Source organism: Geotrypetes seraphini, chromosome 6, assembly GCF_902459505.1.
Source record: "Geotrypetes seraphini chromosome 6, aGeoSer1.1, whole genome shotgun sequence".
Lineage (NCBI taxonomy): Eukaryota > Metazoa > Chordata > Amphibia > Gymnophiona > Dermophiidae > Geotrypetes > Geotrypetes seraphini.
In genome coordinates, this window is record NC_047089.1 from 10,035,588 (window position 1) to 10,050,992 (window position 15,405).

At 48.7% G+C, this 15,405-nt stretch overlaps 1 protein-coding gene across 1 annotated transcript in view; it reads left to right on the forward strand.

Moving 5' to 3' along the window:
* P4HA3 (prolyl 4-hydroxylase subunit alpha 3) overlaps positions 1-15,405 on the forward strand; it is an 88,419-nt gene that overhangs the window by 34,263 nt on the left and 38,751 nt on the right. The window contains exons 6-7 of the mRNA XM_033947531.1: positions 262-416; positions 9,988-10,164. Coding sequence (XP_033803422.1) covers positions 262-416; positions 9,988-10,164 — 332 coding nt within the window. The remainder of the gene's footprint in view (positions 1-261; positions 417-9,987; positions 10,165-15,405) is intronic.

Genomic DNA, 15,405 nt, shown 5'->3' on the forward strand with positions numbered 1-15,405 from the left:
CCCGTGGGAAATAATCCCATGTCATTTTCTAGTGTCTATTTCAACCTCGGTCTTTCTACACCAGCATTCTTCAAAGCAAAGCTTGTGGGTCAGTGGTTGTGGCCATTCATACTCTGATTCTTCCCTCTCTCCTTAAAGAATGACATGAAGATGGTTTCCCGCGGTTATCCACGGGGACGGGAACGGTGATGAATTTTGTCACCGTGTCATTCTCTATTGCCCATGTCTGCCCTAAACTTGCTTTTCATTAATTTCTATAAGATCCAGGCAATGAGAGGGTAGCAAGGAATGTGCAGAAATACGAGAAGCTGCTGGCTGAGAAGTTAGATGAAAAGGTGACACTTCAAAGGACCAACGTGATGCATCTGCAAACAAGAGTCGCCTACGAAGGATTGTGCCAGACTCTGGGCTCTCAGGTACTACTGTGTGAAGGGCCGATTTCGATATGATGTCCAGATCCGAGTTTGGACATTTTGTGGAAGACACACAAAAAAATCCATTACCAAACATACCCATTTTCAAAACTGCTAAATGTCTATCTCGTTTTTACGAAAATGATTTCACAAGAGAAAAGTCTTGAACCTCATAGAAAAAGACTATGGGGCTCATAATTGAAAGGAAAATACATCTAAAAACCCGCCCAAGTCGGCACTTGGATGACCCGAAAGACAGGTCGTCCAAGTGCTGATAATCGAAACGGGTTTTTAGACGTATCCAGAGATTTTTTAGGCCTCTGAATCCCGCAGTACGTCCAGAGCTAAAAGGGGCATTTTTGGAGGAGTGGTTACGGCGGGAGGTGGGTTGACCTAGACTTAGTCGTACTGCAGGGATAATTGAAAGTTTAACAAGGATGTCTGGATGGAACTTATATGTTGTGTCTTAAGCGATCTAAAACCAGGTCTAAGTGCCCAGAAGGCATCCAAAGTGACCAGATAACCACTGCAGGGACAAAGTAAAGATTCCCCCCACATCCCCCCAGTGATCACTAAACCCCTCACCCCCATAAAATCAGAATAAAAACGTACATACCTGCCTCCAGAACATCAGCAACTGGCATAGGAAAGCCTAGTAGAGCTGCACAGAGATCTCTTAAATAGCCTGTGGGGTGGGCTAGTGAACCATAGAGAGGAAGACCCAGGCCCATAAGACACTCTAACCACTGCATTCAGGGTGAAAAATGTGAGTCCACCAAAAAACCCCAAACCATACTCTACTGCCATATAGGTGGCACCTGCAGCCATAAGGGCTATTGGGGTTGTAGACAGGTGGGAGGTTTTGAGGGTATTTTGGTGGAGCTCACCATGACCTGCAAGGGAGTTGTTGTGTATGTGGCACCCTTTTTGTGAAGTTCAAAGCAGTGCCCTGTAAGGTGCCCCACTACTCTGTTGCCATGTCTGGGTGGCCAGTCTCTCACTTTGCTGGCCCCTACCAGGTCCAAAAGATCTTGTTCTGGGCGTTTGAGACTTGGACAAATTTTGGGACGAGAATGTGGAATAAAGATAGACGACTGATCTGAATGATCTGGATGATCTGAATGATCTGGATGATCTGGATCTGAATGACTGGTCTGAATGATCAAATGGCTGGATGTAGAAGCAGACAATTAAAAAGAAAAAAAAAATTTTGACATATTTTTTTGAGAATGGACTTTGGACACTGCCCAAAACAGACTTAGACATTTCTTTTGTTTATGCCCCTCTATTTGTATAGGAATACACAGTAACCCTTATAATCCTACCTTTCCCTAACTAAGGCCCAGTTACACAGCAGAGAGCAAGTTAATTCTAATAATAATAATAATAATAACTTTATTCTTGTATACCGCCATACCCAGTGAGTTCTAGGCGGTTCACATTAATTAAACATAGTTACATGCAGTAAGTATGAATTGAACAGATTTACATAGAGTTAAGTGTTAAATTGAACAGGGATGCAGGCAACGAAGTAGATGAAATTGGGGGGGCGGGATAGTGTGGATCGGGGGGGTGAGGGTGGGGCGTGATAAAAAAAAGGGGGGGAGGGGGGGTTCTTTGAGGAGGGGGCAATTAAGTGTTGTGGCGTTGGAAGAGGTGTGTTTTGAGTAATTTTCTAAAGCTGAGGTAGGTTGGAGCCTCGAGGATTAATTGGGCTATCCATGGGTTTAGTTTGGCGGCCTGGAAGGCGAAGGTTTTGTCGAAGAATTTATTGGAGTGACAGAGTTTTAGGGAGGGGAAGGCAAATAGCTGGATTCTGCGGGAGTTCTCGTTTCTGTGATTCAGGAAGAAGTGTGGGTTGATGTAGTTTGGGGATAGACCGAATACTGTTTTGTAGCAGAAACAGGCGAATTTAAATAGGATTATCGCAGGTCAAGCAGGCAGCATATTCTTAACGCATGGGTGACGTCACCGACGGAGCCCCGGTACGGACACTTTTAACTAGAAAGTTCTAGTTGGCCGCACCGCGCATGCGCGGGTGCCTTCCCGCTCGACGGAGGAGAGCGTGGTCCCCAGTTTCTTCGTTTCCGCGGAGCGAAGAAGACGCATGTATTTTTCAACGGCCGTTGAAATATCGGATTTTGCCTTCCCGCTCGCGTTTTTGTCTTCCTTTTTCTTCTTTTACCTTCGGGTTTCTTTTTCGTTTTAAATTCCAAAAAAAACCAACTTTGTTTTCTCTTTATTTTTCGAACCGGCCCCGGCGGGGCCTGTTGTCACCATACAGGCCTCCGGTTTTGATTTTGCGGAGGCCGTGTTTCCCTTCATGACCCTCAGCCGGGCTTTAAGAAGTGCCAGCGGTGTGCACGCCCGATATCTCTCACTGACCCGCACAATTGGTGCCTACAGTGCCTGGGTCCAGAGCATCGGGCTGACACCTGCACCCGCTGTGCTACTCTTAAAAAACGTACATTAAAAAATAGACAGATCCAATAAAATATTCTTTTCGGCACCGGATCTGCCATGGAATCAGCCGCGCCGTCAACGGCATCGCAAAAGTCGGCACCGACTACTTCGACACCGCCTGATCCTTCCTCGGGGTCGCTGGCACCAGGTAAGCCGGCTAAGAAGCCTTCCACTTCCCTTGAGCGCCCTCCTGCCACACCGGCGACGCCGGTCCTCCCGGCATCACGCCGACCCCGCAAACGCTCCGCCCCAATTTCGGTGAGTGCCTCGTCATCGGCCTCCTCATTGCCGGGGCATGGAGCGGCACCTATGATACCGAAAAAGAAAAAAGCGGTACCGGTGCCCCCTCTGGACGACCGCATTGCGGCCATACTCCAAACCCAACTGCAGGAGCAACTACAACAATTCCAGCACTTGTTGCCCACATTGTTGGCCCCACTCCTTTCGGTGCCGGACCGGCCCGAGCCTCGCACCACACCACCGGTGTCGACACCATCGGTACCGTTGAACACCTCCATGCCGGTACTCGCGGCTGAACCACTTCATCCTCCGGTGCAACCACGCTCTGATACCGACCCTCCCCAACATCGAGACCGATACCAGTCCCCCCGAGACCAGGACCGGCACCGATCTTCCTCCCCCGGTACCGTCTCGATGCGCTCTGGCAAATCCCTCTCTAAGACTCGCCATACTGAGCCATCTGCACCACCGTCCCGTCCCGCGCATACCGACGTCAGGGACCCGGACTTATGGGAAGAATCCCCACCCGGTACCGATGATGAGGCTTCATCAACGGACGAGGAACCATCGATGGTCGATACAAGTTCCAAACCTGAACAGTCCTCATTCACAAAATTTCTACGAGAAATGTCGGCAGCTCTGTCTATCCCTTTGGAGTCCGACTCTAAGAAGTCCCAGGCTTTCCTTGACGCCCTGGACTTCGAACAACCCCTCAAAGAATTTTTAAAGTTACCCGTCCACAACATCTTACGGGAAACTTTTTACAAAAATTGGGAAAACCCTCTCATGGTACCGGGTGCACCTCGAAAACTGGATAGTTTATATAGGGTCATTCCTATCCCGGGGTTCGACAAACCTCAACTACCCCATGAATCCCTTCTAGTGGAGTCCACTTTAAAGAAAACCCAGGGCTCCAGTGTTTATGCCTCTACTCCTCCTGGCAGAGAGGGCAGAACGATGGATAAATTTGGCAAGCGCCTTTATCAGAATTCCATGCTTGCCAACAGAGCTAATAATTACACCTTCCACTTCTCCTTCTATATGAAGCATTTGGTGCAACAACTCTCCTCCTTCCAAAAGTACATCCCTGAACGCAAGGTCCCGGTTTTTCAACAACAACTTTCCAGTTTGCTCCAACTCAGGAAATTTATGGTGCGCTCCATTTATGACTCTTTTGAGCTGACCTCTCGAGCATCTGCCATGGCTGTTGCCCTGAGGCGCTTGGCCTGGCTGAGAGTTTCTGACTTCGATATTAATCACCAAGACCGCCTAGCCAACGCACCTTGTCTTGGTGATGAACTCTTTGGGGAGTCCCTGGACTCAACTACCCAGAAACTCGGCACACGAGACCAGGTGGGATACCCTGATCAAACTTAAGAAGAAAACTCCTCCTGCTCGCCCCTACAAACAGCAGTCTTCCTATCAATGCAGGTTCTTGGCCAGACCTCTCAACCCGCCTCAACAACAACAGTCTCGCCGGCCTCGTCAGCAGCACCAGACTCAGGTTCGTTCATAGTCTCACCCACCGACCAAGCCTCTCCCGCAGTCAAAACCATCTCAGCCCTTTTGACTCTTTTCTCCAGGGCATAGCCAGTCTCCCACCATCCTTGCCTCTTCCTCAGCCGATAGGAAGACGTCTTCAACTCTTCCTCAACCGTTGGGAGGCCATCACATCAGACCTGTGGGTCCTCAACATCATTCGCCACGGCTACTCTCTCAATTTCCAGACTCTTCCACCGGACAATCCTCCCATAGAGTCTGTTTCTCACTCCTCTCAATCCCCCCTCCTTCTGAGGGAGGTCCAATCCCTCCTTCTTCTCAATGCCATCGAAGAGGTACCCCCAGACCAAAGGAGTCAGGGATTCTACTCCCGCTACTTCCTGGTTCCCAAGAAGACAGGAGACCTCCGTCCCATCCTCGATCTCCGGAACCTCAACAAGTGTCTGGTCAAGGAAAAGTTCAGAATGCTCTCCCTTGCCACGCTTTACCCGCTTCTCTCTCAACACGACTGGCTATGTTCCCTAGACCTCAAAGAGGCCTACACTCACATTCCAATCCATCTGACTTCACGTCGCTACCTCCGATTTCAGGTACAGCACCGCCACTATCAGTACAAAGTGCTACCCTTTGGCCTCGCATCATCGCCCAGGGTGTTCACCAAGTGCCTTATTGTGGTGGCGGCCTTCCTCAGGTCTCACAACCTCCAGGTGTTCCCCTACTTGGACGATTGGTTGGTGAAAGCACCTACATCTCCGCTTGTGCTACAAGCCACTCAACACACCATCTCTTTCCTCCATCTTCTGGGGTTCGAGATCAACTACCCCAAGTCGCATCTGCTTCCCACACAGCGACTTCAATTCATTGGAGCAGTTCTGGACACCACTCTGATGAGGGCGTTTCTTCCCGCCGACCGACAACGGACCCTGCTCCATCTCTGTCATCAGGTGCTCCTTCATCACTCCATCCCAGCTCGGCAGATGATGGTCCTCCTAGGCCACATGGCCTCGACGGTCCATGTACTTCCTCTGGCACGATTCCACCTCAGGACACCTCAGTGGACTCTAGCCAACCAATGGTTACAGACCTCGGATCCTCTTTCTCATCCTATCTCTGTGACATCGTCTCTTCAGCAATCTCTTCAATGGTGGTTGAACTCCTCAAATCTTTCCAGGGGTCTACTCTTTCATCTGCCCCCTCACTTTATGACCATCACCACGGATGCCTCCCCCTATGCGTGGGGAGCTCACCTGGGAGATCTTCGCACTCAGGGTCTCTGGACCCCTCAGGAGCGTCTACATCACATCAATTTCCTGAAACTCAGAGCCATGTTCTATGCTCTCAAAGCCTTCCAGCACCTTCTCTACCCTCAGGTCCTTCTTCTGTGCACAGACAACCAGGTCGCCATGTACTACATAAACAAGCAAGGCGGCACCGGATCTCCCCTCCTCTGTCAGGAGGCCATCCGCATCTGGTCCTGGGCCACGGCCCACAGTCTCTTCCTCAGGGCTGTATATATCCAGGGCGAACAGAACTCCTGGCCGACAATCTCAGCCGCATCCTTCGACCTCACGAGTGGACTCTGGATCCTCCCACACTCCGCTCCATCTTTGCGCGCTGGGGCACTCCGCAAGTGGTCCTCTTTGCAGCTCCTCACAACCATCAGCTGCCCCAGTTCTGTTCCAGACTCTTATCTCCTCACCGTCTGGCCACGGATGCATTCCTGCTCGACTGGACGGATCGGTTCCTCTATGCCTTTCCTCCACTACCTCTGATGTTGCGGACATTGTTCAAACTCCGCAGGGACAGAGCCACCATGATTCTCATCGCTCCTCGGTGGCCTCGCCAACACTGGTTCTCCCTCTTGCTCCAGCTCAGCTCCAGGGAGCCCATTCCTCTTCCTGTGTTTCCTACTCTACTTACACAGCAGCATCAGTCTCTACTGCATCCCAATCTGTCCTCGCTCCACCTGACAGCTTGGTTTCTCTCGGGCTGACCTCTCCAGAGAACCTGTCTCAGCCTGTCTGTCGTATTTTGGATGCCTCCAGGAAACCGGCCACCCTCCAATGTTACCATCAGAAATGGACCGGTTCTCCTCTTGGTGTCTACTTCATCATCACGATCCCGCCTCATTGGCGGTAGAAACTATACTGGACTATTTGCTTTCTCTCTCCGACGCTGGCCTCAAATCTACCTCAATCAGAGTCCACCTCAGTGCCATCACTGCGTTTCATGAGCCAGTCCTTGGAAAATCTCTCACGGCTCATCCCCTGGTTTCCCGGTTCATGAGAGGCCTCTTCAGTCAAACCACCGCTGAATCCTCCTCCAGTCGTCTGGGACCTGAACGTGGTTCTCTCAGCCCTCATGAAACCTCCATTTGAGCCTCTTGCCACAACTTCACTCAAATTTCTGACATGGAAGGTGTTTTTCCTCATTGCCATCACCTCTGCCAGGAGGGTTAGTGAGCTACATGCACTGGTCGCTGACCCACCTTTCACGGTTTTTCACCATGACAAGGTAGTTCTGCGTACCCATCCTAAATTTCTTCCCAAGGTGGTCTCGGACTTCCACCTCAACCAATCCATTGTGTTACCTGTCTTTTTCCCTAAGCCCCATTCTCATCCTGGGGAACAGGCATTACACACGCTGGACTGTAAGCGTGCCCTTGCATACTACCTTGACCGTACGAAGGCTCACCGCTCGTCCCCTCAGCTCTTTTTGTCCTTCGACCCTAACCGTCTAGGTCGCCCTGTCTCTAAACGGACGCTTTCTAACTGGCTTGCTGCCTGCATTGCGTTCTGTTATGCTCGGGCCGGTCTCTCACTGGAAGGTGCTGTCACGGCACACAGGGTCAGAGCTATGGCTGCTTCTGTGGCTTTCCTCCGCTCCACGCCCATCGAGGAGATCTGCAAAGCTGCCACTTGGTCCTCAGTTCACACATTCACTTCTCACTACTGTCTGGATGCCTTCTCCAGACGGGATGGGCACTTCGGCTAATCTGTGTTACAAAATTTGTTTTCCTAATGGCCAACCATCCCTCCTCCCTCTCTGTTAGCTTGGAGGTCACCCATGCGTTAAGAATATGCTGCCTGCTTGTCCTGGGATAAAGCACAGTTACTTACCGTAACAGGTGTTATCCAGGGACAGCAGGCAGATATTCTTACGTCCCACCCTCCTCCCCGGGTTGGCTTCTTAGCTGGCTTATCTTAACTGGGGACCACGCTCTCCTCCGTCGAGCGGGAAGGCACCCGCGCATGCGCGGTGCGGCCAACTAGAACTTTCTAGTTAAAAGTGTCCGTACCGGGGCTCCGTCGGTGACGTCACCCATGCGTTAAGAATATCTGCCTGCTGTCCCTGAATAACACCTGTTACGGTAAGTAACTGTGCTCTCTGGATTCCAATGGCAGCCAATGAAGTTTGTGGTAGAAAGGGGTAACATGTTCCCATTTTTTCAGGCCGAATATAAGGCGGACAATGGTGTTCTGGATCATTCTGAGTCTTCTGAGAATTATCTTATGCTATTGGTTCTTGAACACGATGGAGGGCTCCTTTTGCATGAGGAGATGCTGAAAGACAGCCCTTTTCCTCACTTCCTATAGAACGGTTTCCAGTGTCCATGTGTGATACAACCAGTACTTTAGAACTTGTTGAGAGCACGTTGATGGTGATTTTGAAGTCTTTATTTGTTTTCACACATAAAATCTTTTAAAAATGTCCCCCTGTGTATTGAACTGAATGTAATGGAGCCATATGGCAGCACAACTACTCCCAGTCATGCCAAAAAGAGGCAGAGCCGGAGATAGGGAAAATAAAGCATATGAGGGGATTTCATTTTGCCACAGGCATTTGCACCTGGTAAATACACGTGGTAGTCTCTGGCTATCTCAATCCAGGTTTTACTGCCATTGCTTTCAATGTCAAAAGGGTGACTGATAAAATGAGGAAAATGTTTAAAAAGAAGCTAAAAGTTACAAAGGTTAGGACTATAAACCAGGCGTGGATGTTATTTAAAAATTCCATTGTGGAAACCCAGACCAGATGTATTCCACATATCAGCAAAGGTGGAAATGAGAGCTGGTGTAGTTAAAAGGTGAAGTGAAAGAGGCTATTGGAGCCTAAAAAAATCCTTTAAAGAATGGAAAAAGGATCTGAATGAAGAAAATAGGAAGAGACACAAGCAATGGCAAGTTAGATGCAAAGCATTGATAAAGACAGCTAAGAAAGAATATGAAGAGAAACTTGAAAAAGGCAAAAACTCATAACAATGGTTTTAGGTATATCAAAAGCAGAAAACCCATGAGAGAATATGTGGGATTATTGAATGATCAAGGAGCAAAAGGAATGCTCAGGGAGGATAAGGCCATAGCGGAGAGACTGAATGAATTCTTTGCTTCAGTCTTGATGGAAGAAGATGTAAGAGATCGACCTGAACCAGAAATGGTTTTCAAGGGTGATGATGCAGAGGAACTGAAAGAAATCTCAGTGAATCTGGAAGATGTACTAAGACAAATCGATAAGTTAAAAAGTGATAAATCACCTGGACTGGATGGTATACATCCCAGGGTAATAAAAGAACTCAAACATTAAATTGCTGACCTGCTGTTAGTGATTTGTAACCTGTCACTAAAATTATCTGTAGTACTTGAAAATTGGAGGGTAGCCAGTGTTACGCCGAATTTTTAAAAGGGTTTCAGGAGAAATCTGGGAAATTACAGACTGGTAAGCCTGACTTCAGTGCCGGGTAAAATGGTGGAAACAATTATAAAAAAATAAAATTGTGGAACACTTAGCCAAACATGATTTAATGAGACGGAGTCAGCATGGATTCAGCCGAGGGAGATCTTGCCTCATCAATTTGCTGGACTTCTTTGAAGGTGTGAATAAACATGTGGATAATGGTGAGCCGGTTAATGTAAGCTTTTGATAAAGTTCCTCATGAGAGGCTCCTGAGAAAATTAGAGTCATGGGATAGGTGGCAAAGTTCAATTGTGGACCGCACCCCCCCATACCATGCCACTGTCCATAGCCTCTAGGGGAGAAAGTCACAGTCATCATGCAATGGTGACACCTAATGGTCAGACTTATTGTTCTTGATTTCAAGGTTCAAGAAGAATCCCTGATACATGCTTCCCCCCAGCCCCCCTCCACCAGCTCAGGGTTATCAATGCAAGGAAAAACCTTTGTGTTGGAAAGTTGTAAATAAAAGCTTGTGGTACTGGATCCCAGCTCTGATTCCTAGTGAACTAGAGGTCCAAAAAAGCAGAAGGAAACTTCTGGACAGTCCCCCCCCCCCCATTGTTTATAATGAAAATGTAAGCATAAAAGGTTTGGTTCATTCAACTCATATTAGAAATATTTTTCTTACTGATTCCAGCCATCTCTCTATCGGATCCCAAGTCTCCTCTGCTCCTATGAGACCAACAAGAGCCCTTACCTGATTCTCCAGCCCATGAAAAAAGAGATCGTCAGTCACCATCCTTATGTGGTGCTCTACCAAGATTTTCTCAGTGATCTGGAGGCCACAAGGATTAAGGAGTTAGCGGCTCCCTGGGTAAGTCGCTCAAGCCAGCGTTCCAGAATCTCAGAGTTGGCACATTTTGTAGAAGTTATGATTATTTGCTACCTTTCCTCTTTGTACAAAAGAGCAGGGGTTATTGATGACAATTTTAGAACAATTTACTGTAGTGAAAAGGTATTTACCCAGCTAGATTACCCTGTTTGAAAATTGCCCCTACCCTGTGGCTGAGAGTATACGCATTAGTTCATATCATCCACAGTTCTAGCTCATCATGTTTACAGCAAGTGGCAATTACATGAGTAGGTTGCCATTTTCAAATTGAGTGCATGCTCTTTTGCCCCTTCTCATTGGCTGCCTGCACAAAGCCATCATGTAGGAAATTTCTAGAAGGCATTACTCAGATAGTTTCCTTCTTGAAAGTTTGCTATCTTTGTAGGTGGAAGTGCCTCACTGTGTATTGGCATGCAGTGATGTCACTGCAGAAGTGTATCTCCTTGTATATAAGTGCAATGGTTAGGGTTACCAAAGGGCTCCAGAAAAAAGGAAGACGGATTGAGACATCCGGGTTTTACTTCCGTTGAAAGCAATGGAAGCAAAACCCGGAATTCTCAATCCATCCTGCTTTCTCTGGAGCCATAACCCTGGCAATGATGTCACAGTGGGAGTGCCTCGCTGTGTATTGGCATGCAATGATGTCAGAGCACAAGTATGAAAGTGATGGTGGAACTATGTCTCTGTATGGAAATGTGCTCCTGATATCATGACACTGGTGTCCTGGTGGGAGTGTCTCCGTGTATAGGACTGTGATGGTGTTCCAGTGCAGGGTTGATGGAGTGTGTTTCTTTGTGTGGGCATCCATGGTGTGATGGCAGGAGTGCCTTGAAGTGCTCTAAGGTCATGGTGCAAACGTGTCTCTGTCTTCATATCATAGCAGAGGTGTCACGGTGGGAGCATCTGCATTTATAGAACTGCGCCTGTCTCAAGTCAGGAGCGTGTCTTACTGCAGTGGTGTCACAATGGAAATATGTTTCTGTTTATGGGCAGAAGTATAAGAATAGCCATACTGGATTAGACTGATGCTCCATCTAGCCCTGTGTCCTGCTTTCATTGTGACCATTACTGCTCTCTGGACAATTTCATGTTCTTGCTTTTTCTGATCCAAAGAAAATATAACTTGGCATTGGACTATTGTAGATGCTAATAAAGCTTAATGCAAAATAATATATGAACATAAGAGTTGCCATACTGGGACAGACTGAAGGTCAATCAATCCCAGTCTCCTGTTTCCAACAGTGGCCAACCCAGGTCCCAAGTACCAGACAGAAACCCAAAGAGTAGCAACATTCCAGAGCTGAGATTGTGATGTCATAATGCCTCTTTCCACCAATGCCTAAGAGCCAACCTCATCAATGATTTCACAATGGCTTCACTGTCCTATACTTGGCTCACATAAGATCTTAAGGTAGCCAAACAGGTTGAAAAGGTGACGGTGAAAGCTAGAAGGATGCTAGGGTACATAGGGAGAGGTTTGGCCAGTAGGAAAAAGGAGGTATTGATGCCCCTGTATAAGACTTTGGTGAGACCTCATTTAGAATATTGTGTACAATTCTGGAGGTCACACCTTCAAAAAGATATAAAAAGGAAGGAGCCTGTCCAGAGGAAAGCTTCTAAAATGATGTGTAGTCTTCGTCATAAGGCATATGGGTTCAGACTTAAAGATCTCAATCTGTATGCTTTGGAGGAAAGGCGGGAGAGGGGAGATATGATAGACACGTTTAAATACATGATGTGAATGTGCATGAGTCGAGTCACTTTCATTTGAAATGAAGCTCTGGAATGAGAGGGCATAGGATGAAGTTAAGAGGTGATAGGCTCCGGAGTAATCTAAGGAAATACTATTTTACAGAAAGGGTGGTAGATGCGTGGAACAGTCTCCCGGAAGAGGTGGTGGAGACAGAGACTGTGTCTGAATTCAAGAGGGCCTGGGATAGGCCCGTGGGATCTCTCAGAGAAAGAGATCATGGTTACTGCGGATGGGCAGCTCTATGACCTCACAATGCAGGTGCACAGAGCCTTAGCCTATAGGAAGAGAAGATGCAAATGGTAAGAACCTTAGCCAATAGGGAGAGGGGAGATATGGTAAGAGACGTTTAAATGCCTACAAGGCATAAATGCACATGAGTCGAGTCTCTTTCATTTGAAAGGAAGCTCTGGAATGAGAGGGCACAGGATGAAGTTAAGAGGTGATAGGCTCCGGAGTAATCTAAGGAAATGCTTTTTTACAGAAAGGGTGGTAGATGCGTGGAACAGTCTCCTGGAAGAGGTAGTGGAGGCAGAGATTGTGTCTGAATTCAAGACGGCCTGGGATAGGCATGTGGGATCTCTCGGAGAGAGAAAGAGATAATGGTTACTGTGGATGGGGCAGACTGGATGGGCCATTTGGCCTTTATCTGCCATCTTGTTTCGATGGCTCCTTTTATCAAGTCGCGCTAGTGGTTTAACGCGTGTAATACCCCGCGCTAAACCGCCGGCTGCTCTAGCTGCTAACGCCTCCCTTGAGCAGGCGGTAGTTTTAAGGCCAACGCGGGGGTTAACACATGATGAAAAGTTGCACGTGTTAACCCCGCTAGGGCGGCTCGATAAAAGGAGCCCTATATTTCTATAAGAGCTGCCATGCTGGGACAGACTGAACATAAGAATTGCCGCTGCTGGGTCCATCATGCCCAGCAGTGCTCTAAATGAGTCCAGCCTCACCTGCGTACGTTCCAGTTTAGCAGGAACTTGGCTAACTTTGTCTTGAATCCCTGGAGGTTCATCAAGCCCAGTATCCTATTTTCAACCGTGGCCAACCCTGGTCCCAAGTCCCTAGCTAGATCCCAAGTAGTATAATAGATTTTATGCTGCTTATCCTAGGAATAAGCAGTGGCCTTCCCCAAACCATCTCAATAACAGCCTATGGACTTCCCTTTTAGGAATTTATCGAAACCTGCATGTGGGCATGCAGTGATGTGATGGCAGGTAGTGTCTCCGTGTATGGAGTGCTATGATGTCATGGTGCAAATGCATCTCTGCATCTGGGCATGCGCTTATTACATCACAGTGGGGCTGTGTCTCCACATAGTGATGTCACAGTAACGAGGAAGACAAGAACAAAAATGCAGGAGACGGAAGTGACGTCATCTCGCAAATGGCTGAGTAAAACAGGAGCTCCGTCGGGCTTCTGTGTATAATAGCGCTTGGCGCTTCCAAAGTGCGCGTTTTTGCCACCACCTTCGCCTGCACCGGCTCCCTTTTCTATGGCCACTCGAAAGCGCCTGGAAAAATTTAAGTTCTTCGGCGATCCGCCGGAGAAATCGGCTCCGGAGGCGGCGGGCAGCATGGGGGACAGAGAGAAAAAAAAAATGGCGACCGGACCAGCGACTCAATCGGAGTCGGAAGATGAGGGTATCCCCGATCAGAGGAGAGAGATTGGTGATGCGCCCCAGAAGTCTATAACAGAATGGTTTAAGGAGCTCAAGGCAGATATTAATGGGGTGCGGAGTGATGTGAGAGCGGCGATAGCGGAGCTGCGGGCAGAGGTCGGCGAGCTGGGAGCCAGAGTAACAGCAACAGAAGACCACGTGGCTACCCTGAATACGGTGGTGACAACTACCACAGAAGATTCGGCTCGCCTGTCCTCTGAACTGCGGGACCTCCAGACTCAAGTTGAAGATCTGGAAAATAGGTCACGGCACTGCAACCTACGCTTTAAGGGCATCCCTGAAACGGAGGAGTACAAGGATTGCAAGGCGGTGGTACGGGACTTCTGTGAGCATTTGTTGAGAGCTGATGGGGCTGACCTGCCTGATAATATGATTCTGGTGCGGGCCCACCGCAGTCTGGGAGCTGCACGAGCTCAGAACACGCGTGATATCATTGCGTGCTTTGGAGAATTCACATTGAAGGAACGGATCTTGCTGGCTGGCCGGCGACAGGCCACACTCCGGTGGAAGGATATGGCGGTGGGTGTATTTCAAGACCTAGCGTGGTCTACATTGCAGAAGCGCAGGGCATTCAAAGATGTCACCTCTGCCCTGCGCACTGGGGGCCATAAATACCGCTGGCTTTTCCCCTTTGGGATGTGGATGACTGTTAATGGGGCATCCCGGAGGGTGAGTACAGTGTCGGAAGCCTGGGCGGAGATGCGAGCCTTGGGATGCGGGACATCGCAAGTGGAAGATCGGCCCCCTGCAGTAGCATCTACATCAGCACAGGGTGCCTCATGGAGCACGGCATTGCGGTCCGGGAAGAAACCAGCGAAACCTCCCTCCTGACTGAGCTTGGACATTGCCCTGCTTTTGCAGGGAGGGAGTTGATCCCTTGGCTTTCGTGGAGCCTGCATACATATGTTCGGTGGTGTTGGAGATTCTGGGGGCTTTCTGAGCTCACACTGTTGTATGACTTTCTTTAACGCACTGTATTTTATTCCAGGAAATGTTGTACTGGTTCATAATTGTTTGATGTTGGGAGACAGGGGGGGTATTTGGCGGGGTTGAAAGGGGCTTGGTGAGTGTGGGGAATGTTTGAGATTTGAACGTAGGTGGGGGGGGGAAGGGTGGCGTTTGGAATATAAGTGTGTGGTATTACGCTTTGGGGGATTCAATGCTTCTGAAAGTGGGATACATGCCTTTGGGAGGGATAGCACTTTCTGTCAGCTGGCGAATCCTAATCTACAGGGTTCGAAGCAGCGTAGGGGTGGGGGGGCGGGGGGGGGGGGGGGGGGGGAGTTCAGGTGGGAGGGGGGGGAGGGGGAGGGTAGAGGAGAAGCTGTTTACTATAGGTTCGTGGAATGTTAATGGACTTAATAGTCATGGGAAGCGTAGTATTGTGGCTAAGGAATTGAATCGCATGCAATGGGATGTTTGTTTACTTCAGGAAACACATTTGAGGCCTCGAGATGTGGGGGTCTTAAAATCACGCTATTATGATCAGATTTGGACCCACCAGGGGTCGACCCCAGGGAGGAAGGTGGGGGGTTTGGCCATTCTGGTACGAAAGGGCTTGGGGTTGGTGGTCGATCATGTCTATAGGGATGGTGCAGGGAGATGTTTGGCTCTTGTGGCTACGTTGCAGGGTTGTACAATTACCCTTATCAATTTGTACGGCCCCAATAAGGGTCAAGCTAGCTATTTTGGGTCTATCAAAGAAGAACTGGTTAGTTTTGCAAAGGGGTCGGTGTATCTCGGGGGGGATTTTAATGTTACACCTGATGTTACTCTGGATCATTCTGGGGGT